The sequence below is a fragment of the Tamandua tetradactyla genome, chromosome 9 (genome assembly GCF_023851605.1).
Source record: "Tamandua tetradactyla isolate mTamTet1 chromosome 9, mTamTet1.pri, whole genome shotgun sequence".
In the NCBI taxonomy this organism is placed as follows: Eukaryota; Metazoa; Chordata; class Mammalia; order Pilosa; family Myrmecophagidae; genus Tamandua; species Tamandua tetradactyla.
The window spans coordinates 4,149,777-4,171,670 of record NC_135335.1 but is presented as its reverse complement, the minus strand read 5'-3'; the positions used below and the strand labels follow the sequence as shown (position 1 = coordinate 4,171,670).

Sequence of the window (21,894 nt, the reverse complement as noted above, 5' to 3'; positions counted from 1 at the left end):
AGCATTTTATCCCTGGGCCTTGAGAGAGCGGCAATCCCACCCTATCCTTGGTTTTATGCAGCAGCCCGATTTTCTCTAAACACTAGGGTCAAGGTTTTAACATATCCAAGCATTGGAGAGGCCGCCTTGTTCTCAGCTCATCCCTCTAAGCATCAGGGTGGTGCTTGTACTCCCTGCCATTTCTGGGAACAGGCTCAGCCCCTTCTGAACAGTGGGGTAGTGGCCAGGCTCTCCCCATTACCCCGGGAATGTGCTCGACCCTCCTGGGGCCTGGGGCAGCAAAACCCTTCCTGACCATCCAGGAGGAAGGCCTGTCTTCTGCCTTTGGGGCAGTCTCACCCTCTCCAAGTGCATGGATGAGTTTGTTCTCCTGGCCTGATAAGCTTCTGGAATCCCTTTCTATACATCTCTTCTTTGTTCTTCCAGAATCTTCTTCTCATCCATTTATAAAGCATTTGTGGCATTTTTGGTATTTGCAAATTGTAACTCTCCAGTTCTGTGGTACTAAAATCTGTTTTGGTTTTTTAAAGCTGCCAGAATGCAATATATCAGAAATGGGTTGGCCTTTTGAATAGGGTTTATTAGGTTACAAATTTACAATTCTGAGGCCATAAGAATGCCCAAACTTAGATATCAACAAGAGGATACCTTTACTGAAGAAAGGCTGATGGCATCTAGGGTTCATGTGTCACATGGGAAGGCATATGATGACATCTGCTGGCTCTTCTCCCCTGGGCTGGTTTCAAAATAGTTCTGTCAGCTTCTGCGGATCCTTCTGGCTTCTGTCCATTCTAAACTGTCTTCAAAATATCTCTCTTTTAAAGGGCTCCAGCAGGGAAATTAAGACCCAGCTTGACTGGATGGGGTAGCATCTCCATGGAAACAACCTAATCAAAAGTCCCACCCAACAATAGATCTGCCCACACAAGATTTGATTAAAAGAACATAGGCTTTTCCTGGGTACATAACAGATCTGAAGCAGCACAGAGTAAAAGTACTGGAAATCTTATTTTGGCTTTGAACATATGAAAAGTTGGGGCATGTCAAGAAAAGAGCTGACCTAAATGTTGTCACTGGGTACCTACTCTCTGGAATGGTTGGAAAGGAACTTTTAACTTATGCCTCCCCTTAACTGGGATGAAGTTCAAAGAACAAGTCCCCCTTAGTCATTTAGAGCGTAAGATTGAGGAGCTTTCCTCCACTTGATGGAGAAGGCTCGAGTTTTAGATGGCTGCTTTTGGCGGAGGCTGGGAAGACCTCACGGTACCTATTGACATGAGTGTCCTTCCTTCTGCTACACTTTCATAAGACTGAGAACTGCTGGGGTGATGTCCCAGTTGGCAGGACCAAAAGGAGAACATACAGAAGGACTGAAACTTTGCAAGCACCAAGTAACAAAACGAATGTAATTTGTCTTTACTTACTGTTAGAAGGCAAGGATGTACAAACATTTTGTTGATTATTTTCATGTTTTTTCTCTCCCTTTTAAGCATACACAAGCTGAGAGAGAATGTTTTTCAAGAGCACCAGATCCTCAAGGAGAAGGAACTTGAAACAGGACCCAAAGCATCCCATGGCTATGGCGGGAAGTTTGGCGTGGAACAGGATAGGATGGATAAAGTAAGCCATCTCTTCAATCAGGTTGCCAGCAGGTTTGGTTTACGAAGAAGTCATTCAGAAAAACTTCTTAGTTTAAAAATTTTGAGTCAGTTTGTTGAGGGATCGGAATCACTCAAAATAGTTCTCTGCTGATTAACTGAATCATAAAGTGCTCCAGCTTGAAGGGTGTGCAGGGTAGGGCCAGGGTGAAAGAGTGGCCCCCATGTCCAGCTTTGTGGTCTGGTGGAAGGCCACAAGGCCTCATCGTCACCCCATGCTCTTCCAACTGGCAGCTGGGAAGCCTGCGGACGATCCGCAGAATGAAAACAAATCATGTGAAAATTCAGCCCCAAACTTCACTAACATCCTTCATGCACTTAGAGATCTTTGGAGAGTGGTGTGGCAGTCAGTGAAAAATCAGTACCAACAAGGCTGAGAACACTACCTGAGCAGACGGTGATGCAAGTTAGGCTTACACGGATACGTTAATTGAAGTTATTTACTCAGTCACATCAGCCTTTGACAGTAACTTCAGGCCTCTGTTCCCTAAGAGAGAGGCAGTAAGTTTTCTCCTTAAATAAGAGAAGACGGTTGGCTGCAGTGTGTTTGCATGTTTCTCCGTAAAGCAGTGCTTTATTCAAATTCTGGAAACATAGTTGCAGGATGGATTTCCGTGTCTGAGCAACAGGAGGCCATTGTGACTTGACAGATGTTGACCTTTGTCCCAGGAGTGGAAGTCAAAGTACAGCTGGTGTAGGATTCTGCTCTGTAATTTCACACCTTCCCCCCTGGTGCACAGATCGGGTGAAATGTCTGAGCTGGGCATGGAAATACATGCCCGTGTCACAGTCAGCTATGCCTTTGTCCATCTCCCAGCAGAGAATAATCTGTGGTGGGCTGTGCTGGGCCACCCCAAACCGTACCCCAAAATAGCCTCACTCTGAAGTTGGTTACAGATCCATCTGTAGAAAAGAACTGTGAACATTGGCCTTGTCACTTAGGACCTCACCACAGAGGCTTCTTGACGTTGAGATAAGAATAGTGGTGAGAATAATTAATTATTTGGGGATTCTAAGAAAAAAATGTCTGGTAGCTTGCAGTAGAGCAAGCAAATAGCCAAACTGGAAACCCCTTGTGTAGAGCCTTTCGCCTGCACAAAACAGCCTTGCACTCACTGAGTTTATGGGCAGTTAAGGTAGACATTATTGTACAAACTGGGGGTCCTGATCTCTGGGTTAGAAAAATTAAAATGGGGCAAATAATTAAAATTGATCAAAGAAGAATTTGATTAATAAATTTATTATTTCTGGGTTCTTGGGTGTTGCTCAGACCTTTCCTTTTGTCCAAGTCTCATCTTCGGTCTCCCCCTGAGGGCTTTTGAGACCTGGAAGCTTCCCTGGGACCCCCTTCCCCTTTTGCTCGGCCAGGTGAGGGCGTGGCTGTCTCTTCCTGTGCCTGCTTCGCGTTATCCTGTCCTCTTCACTTTCGGCTCTTGCCACGGCCACATCACACTGTACTTTCCTTTGCCGAGACTCCCCTCTGAGCCCGGCTTTCTGTGGGTGGGGAATCCTCTCCTTGCCTTGCACTTGGCTTGGCACTGGGAGGTACGCAGGGGACCTTCAAGCTGGAGCACTTCCCTGGGAGGTGCGCAGAGAGCCCAGGGCTGCACTCTCCTGTCCACACACTCCCCTTCCACACCGCCAGGGAGTGTTCTCCCGCCTCAGCTGGTGTGAGCATGGCCAGACAAACCCGTGTCAGAATAGCTAAGGTCCCAAACCCAACGGTAAATGGCTGAAACGGTTTGTAACTTTTCCTCCAGAAATTAAAATATATATATATATACAAATTAAGAAATGAGGGAATAAGGGAGATGTGATTTTCAGAGTAAAGTACCAGTTTTGGCAAGCACATCTTTGCCTATTTGCGGGTGGAGCCTGGACTGGGAAGGCACAGGAGGGGCTGCATCTCCGTTTGCACCATCGTCTGAGTACCCTGCACCCTTCTTTCCGGGAGTGGGGTGGCTGCGGTCCCTGTGCAGCCTGCCTTCCTCGTCTCAGCAGTGTCCTTAAACCCCACGTCTCTCCTGTTGGGCTCTGGAAGGGTCTCCACGCTGTGCTGGCTGCTTGCTTGCAAGTGAGCTGTTGTCAGTGGAGAAACAAAGGCAGTTTTCAGAATCTGTTTCCGTTAGATAACCTGCGCAGTTGACAAGCTGTTACTGGCTGTATTTTCAGAAGAATGGTTTTCTTAAAATTCCTTTCAGATTAAAATGCTGGATAGTCCCTTTGGCACGGCTGTCTCTGTTGCTTAGTTGAGGTTTTTTGCTGAGCCACAAGTTGTCCAGTTCAGGGTGAGACCCAAGGAGCCAGCACCTGGCCACAGAGGTTTTCAGAAGTTTTCCTTCATTTAAGAGGATTTGCAGTTAGCTGCAGACCTCAAAATTAGCATTCAGAGGGGAATGTTAACACAGCTCTGCTGTTTAAAGGGAGATCTGCTTTTTTCATTAGGCTGTGGAAAGAATTGGCGCTCTTTGATTAGGCACTATCATTGCCTAAAACACCACTGTATTCAGCTCCTAACCCCGCGAGCTCCCGGCATTGTTGGCAAGGAGGACGTTGGTGGTGGGGATACCTCTGTGCCAGGTGGCTCTAGTTGGGGCACTTGGTAGGTGGGTGGTGAGTGGCTGGAGCGAGAGCGACCGTTCTTTCCTTCGGATGGGCCTTCTGCTCGTCCAGGGGACCCGAGAGCCGTGTACGCGGCCCGCGTCCTTACGGGCGGGCCTTCTGCTCGTCCGAGGGGCCCGAGCAGAGCCGTGCACGCAGCCCGCGTCCTTACGGGCGGGCCTTCTGCTCGTCCGGGGGACCCGAGCAGAGCCGTGCACGCGGCCCGCGTCCTTATGGTCCAGGAGAAGTTGCTTGACTGCTGCCCACTCTGAAGGCATCCATGAAAGCCCGACACCAAGTTGGGGGCACTCGTTTGGATGGGAGGTGTTAAGGAGGATGAGGGAACCACTTGGTCAGGATGGTAGGAGAGTGCAGTGTGGTTCAGGCATCCAGATCTCCTGAGCTTAGCATTGCCACCATCACTACTTAAGGCTGAAATGGCAGGGCGGTAGGTTTCCAGCACAGGGGAAGATCAGGACGTGCAAATGCTGCTGCAAGAAGGCAACTCTAAGTTCGCACAGGAAATGCTCCGTGAGCTTTGAGGCATAAGTAAGTACAGGGCACCAGGTAGCGTAGGGGTGGGTAGACTGCCCCCAGAAGGCCAGGTACTAAATATTTCAGGCTTTGTGGGCCATGGGGTCTTGGCACAACTACTCTGCTCTGGGGTTGAGCCCTGAGGGGTCCATAGTAGTAAGTAAAGGAATGGGTGTGAGAGCACTTCTTGAACACTTATTGACAGACTGCATCCTGCAGTGGAAAGCTCTGGATGGGCACCCTGCGTTGCCATGTGATAGATGCCTGGCCCTGACCAGGTGAGCTCTGCACCTGCTCCCTCTCCGATGGGGTATGGATGGGGTTGGTGAAGATGTGTGCGAGGACCCAGCCCTGACGGGGCCACATGTGCCTGGAGACTTGAACCTGAATGCAGGTTATAACTAAGTTATAGCATGTTTATGTTTCAGTTTGTCAGCAACGTATCTTTATCCTGGGCCTTGGGTCTCGTAGTATGGAAGCACCTCACTTTATAATAGAGTAGCTGTATTGGCAAAAATCTTCAAATAAATGGTTTTTCTGACTTGTTTTGAGGGTACTGGGCCTGCGGTTCGTGGGCATTTTCTGGCTGTGCCATCCTACCTTCCCACCTAGTTGTGTTAGAAGCCCCTGCGTGAGGCCTGGCTTTAGGGTGGCCCCAGGGAACTGAGGAACCCAGTGAGCCTTGGCCTGGGGCCACTAAAGCCTAGGCTGTCCCTTCAGCCCTTGAGATGTCCCTTAGACAGACCTGGGCTTCCATACGGAATGCGGTTAGTCTGATGAAAAGGGTGGACGTTCCCACATCAGGGCTGCCGTTGGAAGAAGGGAAATGTGACCATCCTGTTGGGTGCATGAAAGTTTTACCTTTAAAACTTTTTTCCAGTCGGCTGTTGGCCATGAGTATCAGTCAAAGCTTTCCAAACACTGCTCGCAAGTTGACTCAGTCCGGGGCTTTGGAGGCAAATTTGGAGTTCAGGTGGACAGAGTTGACCAGGTGAGTGACTTGCCACAGCAGTGTGGGTTGGGGGACAGGAGAGGGGAGGCTTCCCCTCTGGAGCCGAGCTCGCTTCCAGGTCAGCCCTTTCAGCTGCTTAAGAGCGATGTAAGGATGCACAGGCTCTAGGATGGGGGAGAACAGCTGGTTACAGGAAGGGCTCTGCACCAAAGGGCTCCCCAGCCCCTCTGCCTTGGGGTGCTCTCAGATAATTAATTGGGCTCAGAAACAAGGACCTGGAAGCTCGCAGGCCTTTTATTTTTTTGCTGTTGGCTATAGAAATTCCTGTGCTGATACCGCCTCATCTGCTGGGCCCAGGGTTGGTTTTCTGTAAGGGCCCCCTGGTATCCACGCCTTAGGTGTGTCCCAGGAATGTGCCCACGTGGACCATCCTCACCATGTGTCCTGCCTGCATGTCCCTGGGCTGAGTTGAAGCTCAGAGCCTGGAGGGCGGGTGCTTAGGCATACCCGTCTCTAGGCCTGCAGGTTTTGTGTCCAGATGCTGCTTCAGCAGATTGGACCAGGCCTTTCCCTTCTCGGGTTCTTCCTGGCTCAGGGTCGTCAATGTCTTCATTTTGTAGTGTAGTGTCCATGTTCTGGCTTTGCCACGGCCGACCCAGTTGTTCCCTGTTCCCCACCTCTCGAGTAACAGTGGCAGTAAACCTCCCGGCCATGTGTGAAGCTGGTCAGGCCGTGGGTGCTGGGCGCCCAGCGCTGTGCCTGGCATGGGGAAGCTGCTGCTTTTGTCATCCATGAAGCTCTTTGTAGATCTTACCTAACAACGAGCTTCTGCCCCTGCGAGTGGGAGCTGTTGCAGGTTGCATTTGTGGCTAAAACAGGCAGCCGAGCTCCCTGCTGCTGTGGTGCCCTGGGCCAGCAGAGCTGGCTGGGTTCTCTTTCACAGCCCTCAAATTCAAAACACCAGACGTTTTGACACAAATTTGACCTGTAGGCAGTTTAGGAAATCATGGTTTGTGTTTCTAAAAAGTAAAAAGATTACATAGTTTGTTGTTTTAAAAAATCCTTTGTGTTGTTCTGAATGCAGAGTAATTTTCACGGAGGTGTTGAAAATTTCCTTTTGTTTTTAAATCTCAGTCTGCCGTGGGCTTTGAGTACCAGGGTAAAACTGAGAAGCACGCCTCGCAGAAAGGTAAGCTGCCGCTCAGGAGGGTGCTGGGCTGGGGCCAGGAGTGGGACTCGTCCCTGTGGTGGTGTGCGTTGTGGGAGGTGGGCTACCTGGGTGTCGTGTTTGGAGGGCGTGGCCTGTTCTGCAGCACCCATGAAGGCCAGGGGGTCTTGACTGGCTTCTGACACCTGTGGGGGCCTTGTGGCGGCAGAGGCCACTCTCCCTGCACCTGAGCAGTGCTGCTTTGTTGGCAAAACAGAAAGAACTTCCCTCGCAGTTGTTGGGTGGTTGTTTTCCCAGCACGCCCGTGGTCTTGAGCAGCCCCTCTCCTCCCTGGGTGGTGGCACTTCTCTCTGAAAACCTTTGTCTAAAGCAGAAGCCTCTCACCTGCCTAGAGCGCCCTGTGTGTCTCTGTAAGTGGGTTTGTTTCACTGAGACAGAGCGTCAGTTGAGTTGCTCCTGGGGCTCAGATCCCGGCCGCCTCCCCTGTCTTCCTAGACTATTCCAGTGGTTTCGGCGGCAGGTTCGGCGTGCAGGCCGACCGGGTGGACAGGAGCGCCGTGGGCTTCGACTACCAGGGCAAGACAGAGAAGCACGAGTCTCAGAAAGGTCCGTGGCTTTGGGGCTTTCTCCTCGGTAAACCGCTGTGGGATCGGAACCGATCATCTTGTTTTGTTTAAAATCTCTTCCTTTACCTTCCTCTCCCTAGAGCCAGAGGCACCCACTTCACAGCGTGGAGTGTAACTCTCCGGCTTTTTCTCAGGCTTTTACCAAGACGGGTTTTTTCTTCTTGTACAAATTGAGTTACTCTTCTGTAATTTTTTTCTTTTAACTTAAAACGTGTTGGTGTGCTATTTGTGTCAGTACAGATGGATTTGCTGTATATTAAATGGCTGTTTATTTAACAATTCCTCGTTTGGATGTGGACATTTAGGTTGTTGCCGGTGTTACAAGTTGGTCACACTGAATGTTCTTGTAACTTGTATTTCATATACGTGAGTGATTATTCAAAAGAATAAATTCCTAGGAATGGAACTTAAAACTTTGGGAGACACTGTCAAATTGTCCTTTGTAGCTATATGGTTCTTCCTTTCACCAATACATACCCTGTAAATTAGCAATTCAGAAAAGTTTTGTTTTCCAGTGAAGAGTCTGTTTTTAGGTGGTCTCTGAAAGATTCAGCACCCTTTTGGAGAGACTATGGGCTGTTATTTCTTCTGCATCACTTGTTTTGTTTGGCTTACATATTTGAATTTTGAGATAGTTGCCAATGTTTGAAAATTGAGAGTTCTCAAGAAAAAAATCGAGGTATCTCTAAAAACAAAACAAAACAGCCACCAGCAGTTCCCAGTGCATTTCCTGGTGGAAAGGGTCCATGCCTGCCCTGCCATGCCCTTCCAGCTAGGGCCCCCTGCTCTCACCCTCCAGCCACACCACCCAGCCCTGCTGTGAGAGGCTGCCTTGTTGGCATTTGAGTTTGCAGTCCCTGTCTGCTGCCCAGGACTGAGCTAAACTCTGCTTTCTTTCTCTTTACATGGAGCTAAACATCACCCTTTGTCCAGTATCCTTCCTGTTAAATTAAGACCTGCTGTTAAATCTGTTGAGTGCTTCTCAGACTTTCTTCGGGCAGCACCCTTGAGGAGTAAGGACACGTGTGCCTCCAGAAATCTGGTTGTCCAGCCACGTGCCCAGGTGCTGACAGGACGGGCTGTGGGAACCCAGGCTTTACCTTGAAATGCGGGTTTCTCCTTCTCTTCCTTTAACATGCCTGCGATAGGCACGTGCCTCCTTGTAAAAATCACATGTGGAATGACTTAGCTTTGAATACAATGGGTATTTCTGGAAGATACTCCATATTTACCCTGGTTCTTTGAAGGTGCTCCTGGGCACTCCTCTCCCTGCTTCTCTAGGTGAGGCAGCATGACCTTGGGGAGGGCGCTCCTGTGGCCCGCCCTGGTCTCAGAGGCCCTATCAGACAGAGTATTATTTCATGATGTTTTCTGAAATGAAGGAAAGATGCTCCAGTAATTCACGTGACTGCCATAGTGAACCCTCTCCATCTTTATGTTACTACACATTAAGGAGTACCTGTAACTGTTCTCTATTACTCAGAGATCTTACGGTGAGCGTAAGGGATGTTTTGCTTGTCTTTTTTTACACTAAGTGATGAAGGTTCTTTCTAGAGATTGCTGCAGTTTGGAGAGTGCTCATTGGTTTCACTGCTGGTGTTTAAAGCATACTTTTCTTGCTTCTAGATTACTCCAAAGGTTTTGGTGGCAAATATGGGATTGACAAGGATAAAGTGGACAAAAGTGCCGTCGGCTTTGAGTATCAAGGCAAAACGGAGAAGCACGAGTCACAGAAAGGTGTTTTCAGTTTTACCTTATTCTTCAGCCAATAACTGTTGATGTGCCAGGTGCTAACCAAAACAGAAGAGAAAGACACCACAATCTAACCTGCTTAATTAGATTAATTACATCTAATTAAAAGTGGATGTCTCTTTTTAATTAAATTCTTACTTTAGAACAGCAAATCCAGAAACTACAGCTGTTACATAAGAAAATCACATCCTTACACTATTTCTTTGGAGAGGTCAAAACCCCCACCAATATTGCTTGTAGTGATGGCCACGTATTGCACGTGTGTGTTTATAGACTGTAAGTTATTTTCCAGAAACTCTTTGTAAAAAAGTCCTTTTAATGGGTGTTACTTAAAAGGTGGGTAACACCTTTGAATGAGTCTTACCCAGGACCTGGAGAGGAAAGGGTGCAGTTAGAGAAATGTGAATATTTACCTGCCTTGAAAGCCTACTTTCTCCCTGCTAACCAGACTACCTGTTAATACTAAGATTGTGGCCTTTTATTGTACACACAGACTACGTGAAAGGGTTTGGAGGCAAGTTTGGTGTACAGACAGACAGACAAGACAAGTGTGCCCTTGGCTGGGACCACCAGGAGAAATTGCAGCTGCATGAATCCCAAAAAGGTATATTCATTTTCATTACAAATACTTGAGCTCAATTCAGAACGCTGTTTTTTGTTCTTCATGTGTAGGTCAGTTACTGTTTTCTGTGTCTGCTGTATTTCTGTAAATACAGGATTGTTTTGTCTTCACTGTTGGAAGCGGCCTGGTGCCTCCCACAGTGTTGGGAAAACTCGGGCGAGTGGCGGGGTTAACCCTCCCCTCTCCTAGGTGGGGCCACAACTATAAGGGAGTGGTGTTTGCATCAGCCTGGCCTTTCTAAGGACACTCTTTAGCTCTTAAATTACAGCATAAAGAGCAGCGTGAATTCTTGTTTTTAAAGTGCATTACCGCTTATGGAAGGGAGCACCTCCTTTCTAACCTGAAGTGCTTTCTTTCCTAAATGGAACTCCATCCCTGGAGAAAGTAGACTGAAGGGAAGAAAAATCTTTTAATGTGAAACAGACTTAAAGTAAAGGCCGGGCACTTGGAGTGTTTCTGCCTGTGGAGCGGGTGGTGAGGCCAGGGCCCTTTGCACGCGCAGCACCGCCAGGGTGACGTGCCCTTTCTTCACAGACACAGGAGTCCCGTCCCTGTTCTGCTGTGTGGGTAGGACCCTAGAAGCAAATCTCAAAGCATGGAGTGACTTTACTGAATTGTTTATCACACAGTTTTAAAATCCTGTTTTAAAATGTGTTTTAATATCCTGGCCATTTGAAAATGTTGGCTGAAGTGTTCACGGTTTAACTCTGTTCTTTGTTTTGAGCTGACGTTGGACTGTTTAAGAGCCTGAGAGCGAAGGCTGAGGCCCTCGGCTGCAGAGTTCTCGCTTCCCCAGCGCCGTGTGTCTTGCTCCCGCGTGTACTCCCCTGATGCTAACGATCTCGTGTTTCCTCTCCACTGTTGCTTGTGGATTTTCAGATTATAAGACTGGTTTCGGAGGCAGATTTGGTGTTCAGTCCGAGAGGCAGGACTCCTCTGCTGTGGGGTTTGATTACAAGGAACAGCCGGCCAAGCACGAGTCCCAGCAAGGCATAGTCGCCCCCCAGCACCCCCAGCCCCGCTCAGTGCAGCCGCATTCAGCACAGACTTCCTATGTCCCCCAGCTCTCAGCCGCCCACCCTGCTTGGGTGTTTTGAACCCAGTTCTATCCTAGAGCACCATCCACTTGGAACTGTACTCGTTTCCCTCCCAGTCACCTTTTTTCTTCTTTAATGCAATTTTATTGAGCTGTATTCACACATCATAGAAGCCACCCAGAGTACACACTCAGTGGCTTACAATATCATCACAAATTTGTGCATATGTTATCATGATCAATTTTAGATTAAAATGATCAGTTTTGTCATTTTTTTTTTTTACCCATAATGTGCCTTCGTTCTGGAATGGAGTATCTCTGGTCTCCTGGCCACATCCTCCGCCAGCTTGTTTTGCTATTGCCTGTGTGGGGGTGGGGAGAGACGCGTTTGGTGAAACCAGATCGTCAACCTCAAGATCAGAGGCTGGGAGGCCCAGGGAGTGAGCTAGAAGGGTTCCGTGTGGCTTCTCTGTTTCATTGATGCTGACGTTTTTGCGGCCAGCATGGGAGATGTGTTTTTTGTTTTTTGATAACACCATCTCTGTATGACATCGTCACACAAAGCCAAAGCAGCCTATACAGAAGGTCAAAAGGAGAGAGTCCCAGGCGCACTTACTGGGGGCTTGCATGGCAGATGTCTTTTCCTTGGAGTGGTTATTTAGTTAAAAGTTCACGCTTAGTTGCTGGAACCTAGACACATGGTTGGAAGAATTATAACGTCTAATACGGCAGGCTTTAGGTTCTCCATCCTGTAATGTCTGTAGGAAGTCACGGCAGGGTGCTGAGACATGGGGAGGTAAAGGTCCTCCGGATTTAGTGGCCCACGCATGGGGTGGGTAGGGCCATGTGATGTGCAGCCTGCCCTACGGTGTGATTTCAGATCTGTGTTAGCACATCAGTATTTAACTGGTAGAATGTCCGTATGATGTATTTTTTTCCTTTTAAAAAGTAAACAATCGTGATTGATCCTCTTCAGTGCTCAGTACATCTGTTGCTGGTGTGGAAGTCTGTGCTGCTGAAGCGGTGCATTGCCAAGGCCTGTTCTGCGACCTCTGTGCTTGGCTCTTTCCTGCTAGCCTGCAGTCTGTCCCCTTCCCATCACCCCCAAGAATGTGGAAGCATGCTCAGGGTTTGCTCTGGCCTCCCCCTGCCTGTGATTGGATTCCATGGCTAGATGTGAAACTTGCCCTGCAAGGAAAGGCTTGTCATTTGGGACTGCTCTCCCTTTTGTGCTGGTGTGTTTTCCTTAGGCTGTTTCTGGATCTGTTTGCATGCATCTGCTCTCGGCACCATGCTTTTCCTCGACCTAAATAAAGTGTATGTTGTGTTGTGCCCCATTTCAGACTACTCCAAAGGATTTGGCGGGAAGTACGGGGTCCAAAAGGATCGGATGGATAAGGTAATGATTTCAAGGCCATTGTTGAGTGCTTTCTGCCTGTAGGTTTGGTGACCTGTAGAGCTCTTGGCGAGTCAGCTCACTGCTCTCTGGGTGTTCCCAGGCGAGCTCTTGGCTCAGGCTGCAGAAGCGCATCCGTTTAAGCCCCGTGTGTCTCATTGTGATGGGGATGGTGGTAGCTACCACTCGGCAGTTCTTCCCGTGTGCCAGGCTCATTCAGTCCTTCATGTGCTTCTTATTCCTCAGCTCCTTGTAATGGGGTAGACGCTGTTCTTGTCTCTACTTTATTATAGAGGAGTCTGAGGCCCAGACAGCCGTAAGCAGCCGGGCCATGACGGGAGTGCGGATGTTGAGATTCGAGGACGAGTGACAACCTTGGGGGTGGGGGTGGGGGGCAAATATTACTATTTGGATATAAATTAATTAAAATAAAGCCTAACTGAAAACTCTGTTCCTCATCACGTCAGCCGCACTTGAGGAACACGGGAGCCCCATGGGGTTAGTGGGTGCCGTCCTGGGCAGGGCAGATCTGGGATGGCCCATGGTTGCAGAGGTCTGTAGGATGGCAGTGGTCCGGAGTCTCGTGTTAGCTCTAACACTGCCTCTTGAAGATGCTTCTGGGGGAAATGCCCACTTCTTCACCAGGGACCAGGCCACAGATATTCGTCAGAAAATGTTTGCTTATGATGAAATGGAGTTTGGTCAGTGGTGTCAGTTAACCCTGGTATTCAGGTTGGAGTCAGGCTTAAATGGATTGTCCCAGCTGTTGGTTTAATTTGGCACATTGGGTCTCCCATGAAACAAAAAGGTGGGATCCTGCTTATGGGGAATGTGGGTGCTGAGGCCAGGCCTGCCCTGAATGTGCTGGGGTGCCCTCTTCTTCTGGCAGAGCAGGAGGCTTCTGGGGTCCCGAAAAACTGCCCAGCCTCGCTTGAGGATGGGGAAGAACTGATCATTCATTTATGGGCGCCAAATGCTGAGACATGCGTGTTTGATTCTCATGCTGACTTGTGGTCCTAGCCAGTACGGGGGATATGAAACCTCCGGGCCCTCTAATTGTTTTGTGTGAGCCAGGGAAGGCCTTAAACATTCTCATAGGACGGAACACATCACAGGGCAGGGACAAAGTGTAATTGTCTTCCTCATTGCTTTCTCCTTGTCTTGGTAGAATGCATCCACCTTTGAAGAGGTTGCAAAAGGCTCCTCTGCCTACCAGAAGACTGTCCCTGTTGAAGCTGGTAAGTCCTCCCAGACCCCTGCAAGCCCCTGTATGGTCAAATGAACAGAGTAGAGATTCCACAAATAGATCTACGCATATATAATCAATGGATTTTTTTTTAAATATAAAAATAAACAAACACAAACATGAAAGGTTTAGGAGGCGAAAGGGTGAGAAAGAAGAAAGGTAGACCAAGAAATTTAAAGTGTGTGTGGGGGGGAATTCCTGCGCTCCCAAGCAGAACTCACCGAACCCAAGATGGAGGGAGGTGAGTGCGCGTGGGCTTTGGCTCAGGCAGCTTTTAAGGATGGAGGTCAGGTGATGTCTGGAAGGGGCAGTTCATTAGTTCCGGAAGTCAGGCTGGGAGGGGCGACATGGCCTCTGCAGCTCCAGTTGCAGTGCCCTTCCCCGTTCCCCCGACCTAACAAAACATTCTTATGATCACTCTGTTCCACATATATAATCAGTAATTCACAGTGTCATCACATAGTTGCATATTCATCATTATGATCATTTTTTAAAATTTTGCATCAATTCAGTAAAAGAAATAAAAAGACGACAGAAAAAATTCATAACACCATGTGCCTTACCTTCCCTTCATTGATCACTAGCATTTCAGTCTAAATTTATTTTAACATTTGTTCCCCCATTATTTATTTTTATTCCATTTGTTTTACTCGTCTGTTGATAAGATAGATAAAAGGAGCCTCAGACACAAGGTTTTGACAATCACACAGTCACATTGCGAAAGCTATATCATTATTTAGTCATCCTCAAGAAACATGGCTGCTGGAACACAGCTCTACATTTTCAGGCAGTTCCCTTCAGCTTCTGGCCTGTTTTCGAGAAAGAATGAGCTGACTGTCCTGATGGGTGATGCGGTTTGTTCCTGCAGAGGTTAAGAAGCTCCATTCAGCCCTGGCTGTGCTGCAGTTCAGGCAGGTCTGTTCTGAGGTGTGTTCCCCAAAGCAAAGGTGGGTTAACTCCACCTGCAAGGGCTCGTATTAGGTTCCTGGAAGCCTGTTTGAAGGAGACCCCATGGTGGCCACTGCTCACACTCAGCATTGCCCTGGCTGGACCACTGAGCGGTCAGCCTCCGCTGCGACACAGGAATGCATCGTTCATGTTGGTGTGTAAGCAGAGATTCTAGGTCTTCTTCTCATTTGTGCCTTTGACCAAGCTTGGGAGATGCCAGCTGTAAGTGCAAGACTTCCTTTACTCCAGGGTCTGCTGGGCATGCTGGGGGTTGGATGCAGGCCATGTTCTGAAGAGTGTTGTTTAGCTGGGGCAATAGGACCTGACCATTTACATGATAGAAGGTGGTCACTTTACAGCTGGAAGCAGACAGTGACCAGTTGGCCTGCCAGGGATGCCTCTAGATCAGAAGTTCTCAGATGCTGGGGTCACAGGACCCTTTGACACTCTTAAAAATTCTCGAGAATCCCAAAGAGCTTTTGTTTATATGGGTTATATCTGTTGAAATTTACCATTTTAGAAATTAAAACAAAATATTAGAACTTTACTAATGCATTTAAAAATAATAAAAGCACATGTTAATAAAATTTTTTTAATGAAAAGTAACTTCACTTTTGAAAACAGCAGCAGCAGGGAGGGTATTTCAGTAACCTCAGGTGACCGTGGTACTCTCCTTTGCTGTGGCTGGTCTCTGAACCACGAAGGCCCACCCACCTGTAGCTGCATGACCACCAGCAACATCCTTGTGGGAATGCTGCTCACGAGCTGTGCTGCGCTTCCACACGCGGACATCTCCATGACACAGCATCCCACGGTCACACGTGTTGATGTCATCGATACTGATTACCTACAGGGTTTTCTGCCTGTTGTGCATGACAGCCAGTCTGTGACACTGGGATTTCAGAGGGAGAAAGAGTTTATTAACAAGTGAAGTAAGAACATATTTGGACTAAAATCTGTCTCCAGAGTCTAAGGAGTTAGGGTTTTTACAGATTCAAACAGGGGGAGATGTTGTTGTTACCATTACAATAACAAGTATAAACAACTACAATTTGCAAATGTAAAGGAGCCTAGCTAATCTAGAACTAAACTAAAACAACCATTATAAAAACAAGTAACTTCTCTCTAGTCATCTTCCTTTATTAACATCAGGGGGTTGTCTTTGTGATAAGACTGAAGTTGTAAAACAGATACAAGGGGCCAGTCAGGATGTACGCTTTTACAATTTGCAGTTCAGTAATTTCAGATATTTCCTTTTGGCTGTTCTACCATATGTTAGAATGTAAGAAAAAGGCATCTATATAATGATTCACTCATCATTATTTGTTAATCTTAATTTTGAGGTTATAATTACCCCTCCCCCCCTTTTTTTGCTCATACCTCAGTCTTGATGGATGTCTGCTGGACATCGACCACTGTGTCTTCTTCATGCTGAAAAGGGGCGTCAGCCTCACAGAGTAGAGGGATGAGACTGGAACCTCTGGGTTTTGGAGCTTACCTGGTGTAGGATATTCTGAGGCTATAAGTCTCTGAAAATAAACTTCATAAGTAAATTGAAAATTATAGGTTTAGATAAAAAGAGTTGAAGGCTTATGATTACATGGTTATTGATTTTTAGATAGGGTCTGAGTGTTACTTAGGGTTTTCAGGGACAGCGTTTGCAAGATCTGGCTGAGGCCCGCCTAAGAGTAACGTCTGCACTGATCTCGCAGCTATTGAAGTCTCTTAGCTATATACATATATATAAATATATCTTATTTCTTTTTCCCTTTTTGATCACAAAAGTATTGCCAATCCCACGGTTGGAAATCATGCCCTGCATAGGGGGATGGTGGTCAGTTACTTGCAGTTTGTCTTAATGATAGGTTTCTCAACTGGAAGGGAGGAGAAGAGACCTAAACTCGATTGAAGGAGCTTTATTGGGAAGCTGTGTGCAGGTGGGCTGATGCCTAAGATGGCAACAGCCCCCAACAAGGGAAGGGGTAGATGGTTAACAGGAAATAGGGAAGGGAGGGAGGCAGTGGGTTTTCTTTGTCTAGCTTGGGAATGGGAAATTGCCAGTTTTCCATTGGTTGGTTTGGAACCAGGGGACTAAGTTGGGGGTTGCCAGCTTTTCCTTGGTGAGGTTTGAAATTCAAACGCCCACCTTAGCCATGCAGCGTGGCAACTGCTAGAGGGTGGATACTGGGTAAGGGGAGCTTATCTCAAGATTACGGTTGCTGGAGGGCGAGAGGGCATGGGCTGGGGTGGCCGCAGTGGGTTTCTTGGAAATCATGGCTGGGGGAAACTTGGTGGAATATTTGCTAGGGGTTGGCCACATCGTGGGGAAGGGGTTCTGCCTAACAGAGCGGTCACATCTGAGTAACAGGGAGGCTTTCAGTGCGTGACCTTTAGGCCTGGCGCCATCACGTTTCCTAAGTGTCAGCCTCAGGATCGAGGACCTGGCTTATTAGTGTATGTTTTTTGTTTGACAGCATTTATGTAAGAGTTTATTTTTATAGGTCTTCCTGTTACAAGCTTAAATGAGATTAATTTATGTTTTTTAAAAAGAAGTAGATCTTAGATTTAGACTTTGCTAAGGTTCTTGATTATAGTTTTATTAAGTTGGGTTCCCATTATTGCTTGAGCGAATAGCAGGAATTCCCAAGGTAGGGAATTTTAGTAGTTTTATGCTTTCTTTTTTCCAGTCCCTGAAGAGACTTGGTAAATATTTTTTATTTGCATATTTACTGAATACTAAGATCTTATTCTCTATCTTAGGTTCTTTGTTAAATAAAAACTGAGTTACATTGTTTAAATTAACCAACTAGACAGGTTAAATTAGATAGTGTGTGCTATAGTACATTTTAAAATACTTCGATGAAATAAATTCTTTTTGTCCTTCATAGAAAGAAAGGTTTTAAAATACAGATAATATTGCTTTTTTAACCTTGTATTTTGATTCACTTTAGCCTTTAATTAGATTAGCCCCATTCACCTCTTCAATTGAAGGGTTTTTATAGCTTTTTTTTTTTTTAACAGTTGTGGTATAGAGTCATCTTTTTAGAATTAATGCTGCTTCTTTAGCACTTTTAGAGTTGGAGAATGTTAAGTTTCAGATGTCACTCAGACACCCGAATTCAGGGAGCTACTAGATTCCACCCTCAGGGGATGCAGAAGTGATTAAAGCTCAGGAACGAGTGTGACTGCTGCAGGGGCTTTAGGTCCTAATTCCTTTATGAGTATTTTTTTTATTTAAAGAAAGTTAATTTCTAGAAATAAGAAAACATTTGACAGTTAACTTATTTCGAGGTCATAATTGCAGTCTACAGCTGAAGTTTTTTTTTTGTTTTATCCTTACATTTTTATTAGACTTAATTAGTTAATGGGTAGAACATAATTTATAGATTTGCCATGCTTCTCTTTTAAAAGTCCCTTTTTTGTTGTAGCTGATTCCAGGCACTTTCAGAGAAGCATCAGAGTAAAACAGTGTAGCTGACAAGAACATTTTGTGTTTCTGTGAGATACAGCGATTTTTTAAAATACTAAAACCACAGCTAGCGCTGTACTGCTGCAGTACATGTGGGTCTGTGTCAGGACGTGAGATGGACAGCAAGGACGTCGTCCAGTATCAGCAGTTTTCTGTGAATGACATTTCATCCATACACATTCAACTAATGTCAGTTTATAAAATTCCTTTTAATTTTTACAGTGCTTCCCGTGCAACTCATGACATATCAAAAGAACCTAACTATTTCTGGCACCTCTTTTTTTTGTAAGGTGAAAGAACAAATCCTTTGCAACAGTTTGAAATAAAAAGATATCCTTCATTGGTTTTGGAAAGACAAAATGTCAGAGTTGTCCAACTTGAATATTATGTTAAAGAGGAAAATGGGTTACTATTAAACAATATGTGATTCCCTGTTTAATCAAAAGGACAAAAAAAAAAAGTAAAGTTGGAGTTGTTAATATGACATGTAAGAAAAAGACTTAGTTCTTTAAAAGTGAGAAGACTTGACTTTCATAGCCAGTAAAAGGTTAGGTCAACGTAAACGTCAGGGAGGATGTACTTCTGCTGTAACATATACTCGGTCTTCTAGGCAGACATGCAGTTGGTTTAGAATAACCCCTATTAAGAGCAGGCTTATAATCCAAGAAAATTTAATTATTTTAACAGAGAGAAAACCAAACTCTAGTTTTGCATGAATATACAGTTAGATGTGGAAGCTCTTAAAAAATATGAACAGTCCTATCATATTGTAGTCAGCATTGTCTGTGACAATCAAAATTAATTTCCACAAACCCTTTACAACTTTCCATATCAATTCAGATCTTGTCCTATATGTTAAAAGTAGCCATTTTCCCTTAGGACAAAACCACACTCCCTTAAACAAGTGTATCAAATTTTAGTCACCACTGACTACTACAAAGAAAATTCACTTCCAAAAATGTCTTCAGCTTTCCTTGTTCACCCAGGCTTTGTCCTAAGGCTTCTTGAGCACAAAACTACATTGCCTTCCTAGCAAACTATGCACTGTGTATTTTCCATACCCACAGCCTTAAGGTACCAGAAAGATCTTTGGTACTGTCTTCAAACATCCTTGTCGGATTTCAGATGTTCCGTCCACCAGTTCAGAAGTCCTGTGTTCTGTCTCTCGAAATCTACCATTGTAGGTTTCCATTGTTTTTTTCATCTCTTCTACCATGCCTTTCATTCCCATAAGTTCTGTGATTTGTTTTTTCAGACTTTCAGTTTCTTCTTTTTGTTCTTTCCTTGCCTTCTTTATATCCTCCCTCAGTTCATTGGTTTGGGTTTTGATGAGGTTTTCCATGTCTGTTCATGCATTCTGAATTAATTGTTTCAGCTCCTGTATGTCATTTGAATTGTTGGTTTGTTCCTTTGGCTGGGCCATATCTTCAATTTTCCTGGTGTGATTTGTTATTTTTTGCTGGCATCTAGGCATTTAATTACCTTAATTAGTTTATTCTGGAGATGGTGCTTTCATTTCTTTTATCTAGGGTTTTCTTGCTGGATGAATTTGTTTTCTATCTGTTCTTTGACAATCCGTTCAGCTTTATCTGGACCTTTAGCTTAAGTTTTGTTTACCAGAGGAGAATTTTTCAGTTCTTGTTTTCTTGTTTCTTTCCCTGCTTGTGTGGTGCCTTCCCCCCCACACACACTTAGGAGGGTCTACTTAGGTATTATAGACCCCAGCCAGATTTTCCCAGACCAAACTGGCCTCCTGTCAGGAGGAAAGAGTCACCATTGTCGGTTTTCCCTGAGGGTGAGACCCAGCAGGTTGAAAGACTTTCCTGTGAAGTCTCTGGGCTCTGTTTTTCTTATCCTGCCCAGCATGTGGGGCTTGTCTGACTGCAGGTCCCACCAGCATAAGATGATGCGGTACCTTTAACTTTGGCAGACTCTCCCTGGGTTCTGGGGGGTGCTCGCAGCCAGTCCAGCTGGTCCAGACTGGGGTACGCTGTGTGTCTGGTCACTGACGTGGCCCCAGGAGCTGTTCTGTACTGTTTCTGGTTATTTAGTAGTTGTTCTGGAGGATGAACTAAAACGCGCATGTTGTTAAGGCACCAACTTGACCCGGAAGCTCTGTCTTCAAACATCCTACAAGACATAATTGTACTTTAAGTTTGTCAACATAACAGTGTAATTTCATTAAATACAAACCTACATTTTTCACAATCTTAAAATCTAATGGATATAATTCTAGCTCATTTTATCAGTAAACTTTTATAAATTTAGGGAGAACATGCCCAAGTAGAATAAAATTGCATTTGGTTGGTTCAAAAGTTGTAGAAACACGAATAGGACCAGACTTCATCACTGCGTTTTTTTGCAGCTGTATTCACCTGCTCCCCACCCCCACTGGAGTTTTTTTTTTTTTTCCCATAACATCCTAAAATTAAGACCAGTCCCAAAAGCATACTATCGAACTCTGGAAAATATAATTGTTTGATTTGTCCAAACATAAAACCAAGAAAACTTTTGCATAGCTCTCAAAGATATTTTCTTTTACCTACTGAGATTTCACAATTAGATCTAATTCTGTTACCCCTATCCCAAGGCTCCTTATCCTTTAAAAATGATGTATTTACTGTGGCTGCCATTTCAGAGATAATATTGGGGAAAAAAAATTTAAATCGGGGAATTCTCAGAGCAAAAATGGCTAATTCTTTACCATTTCCCCTGTGCCCACCATTCCTGATCTCCAGGCCCATTAGAAAATTCGAAACAAAGTCCCCTCCCTCCAACCCTCTGCACCCAGCCCTCCCCCCATAGTTGCCTTAACTGGTTCATTCATATTCAGCCAAAGTTCAAGAGGCCTCAAGAGGCATAGGTGATACAGAATGAGGCTTGATCTGTTGAATTAAGTTTTTCCCGTTTAAATAAGGGTGTGGGATTTAAGACGGATAAGCTAGTCCTAGTATTGATGAGAGTTCCTGTGCCCTTTTTTTTTCAATTTTCTTAACGTTTTATTCTTTATTTTTTTATCATCACAATTAACTTTTTTGCATGTGTGAGATAACATATACAAATAAGCAATAAATTTTTAAAGCACATCGCAACAATTAGTTATAGAACAGAGTTTGGCATGGCTTACAATTCCACAATTTTAGGTTTTCACTTCTAGCTGCTCTAAGATACTGGAGACTAAAAGAAATGTCAGTATAATAATTCAGCAGTTATACTTGCTTGTTAAACTGTACCTTCTCTGTATAACTCCACCATCACTTTTAATCTTTCTCCCACTCTTTAGGGGTATTTGGGCTATGACCATTCTAACTTTTTCATGTTAGAAGGGGCTGTTGATAGTATGGGTTAGGGGAATGGAACTAGTTGATGTTCTGGAAAGGCTGGCCTCTCTGCATTTCAGGACTTCTCTGGCCCAGGGCCCATCTGGAGGTTATAGGTATCTGAAAAATTACCCTAGTACATAGAACCTCTGTGGAATCTTACACAGTGCCCTAGGTGTTCTTTAGGATTGGCAGGGATGGTTTTCATTGGGGTTTGGCAGGTTATGGTAGGTAGCAATGTCTAACTGAAGGTTGCATATGAATGACCACCAGAGTAGCCTCTCAGCTCTATTTGAACTCTCTCAGCCGCCAATACATTTCTTTTCCCTCTTTTGGTCAGGATGACATTGTTGATCCCACAGTGCCAGGGCCAGGCTCATCCCTGGATGTCACATCCCACGTAGTGGGGAGGCCAGTGATTTCACTTGCAGAGTTGGGTTTAGAGAGAGGGAGGCCACATTTGAGCAATAAAAGAGGTCGTCCAGAAGTCACAGACTTATAGGTATGCTAAGCTTCTCTGCTACATACATAAGCTTCATAAGAGCAAACCTCAAGATCAAGTTGTT

At 45.6% G+C, this 21,894-nt stretch overlaps 1 protein-coding gene across 3 annotated transcripts in view; it reads left to right on the top strand.

The window, feature by feature from the left end:
• CTTN (cortactin) overlaps window positions 1-21,894 on the top strand; it is a 49,109-nt gene that overhangs the window by 14,435 nt on the left and 12,780 nt on the right. The window contains exons 5-13 of one of the 3 annotated variants that reach the window (XM_077115408.1): window positions 1,491-1,620; window positions 5,674-5,784; window positions 6,880-6,934; window positions 7,409-7,519; window positions 9,166-9,276; window positions 9,785-9,895; window positions 10,793-10,903; window positions 12,293-12,348; window positions 13,514-13,583. In XM_077115408.1, the coding sequence (XP_076971523.1) occupies window positions 1,491-1,620; window positions 5,674-5,784; window positions 6,880-6,934; window positions 7,409-7,519; window positions 9,166-9,276; window positions 9,785-9,895; window positions 10,793-10,903; window positions 12,293-12,348; window positions 13,514-13,583 (866 nt within the window). Of the gene's footprint in view, window positions 1-1,490; window positions 1,621-5,673; window positions 5,785-6,879; window positions 6,935-7,408; window positions 7,520-9,165; window positions 9,277-9,784; window positions 9,896-10,447; window positions 10,481-10,792; window positions 10,904-12,292; window positions 12,349-13,513; window positions 13,584-21,894 lie in introns of all 3 variants that reach the window. The other 2 variants (XM_077115409.1, XM_077115410.1) reach the window with 2 other exon arrangements.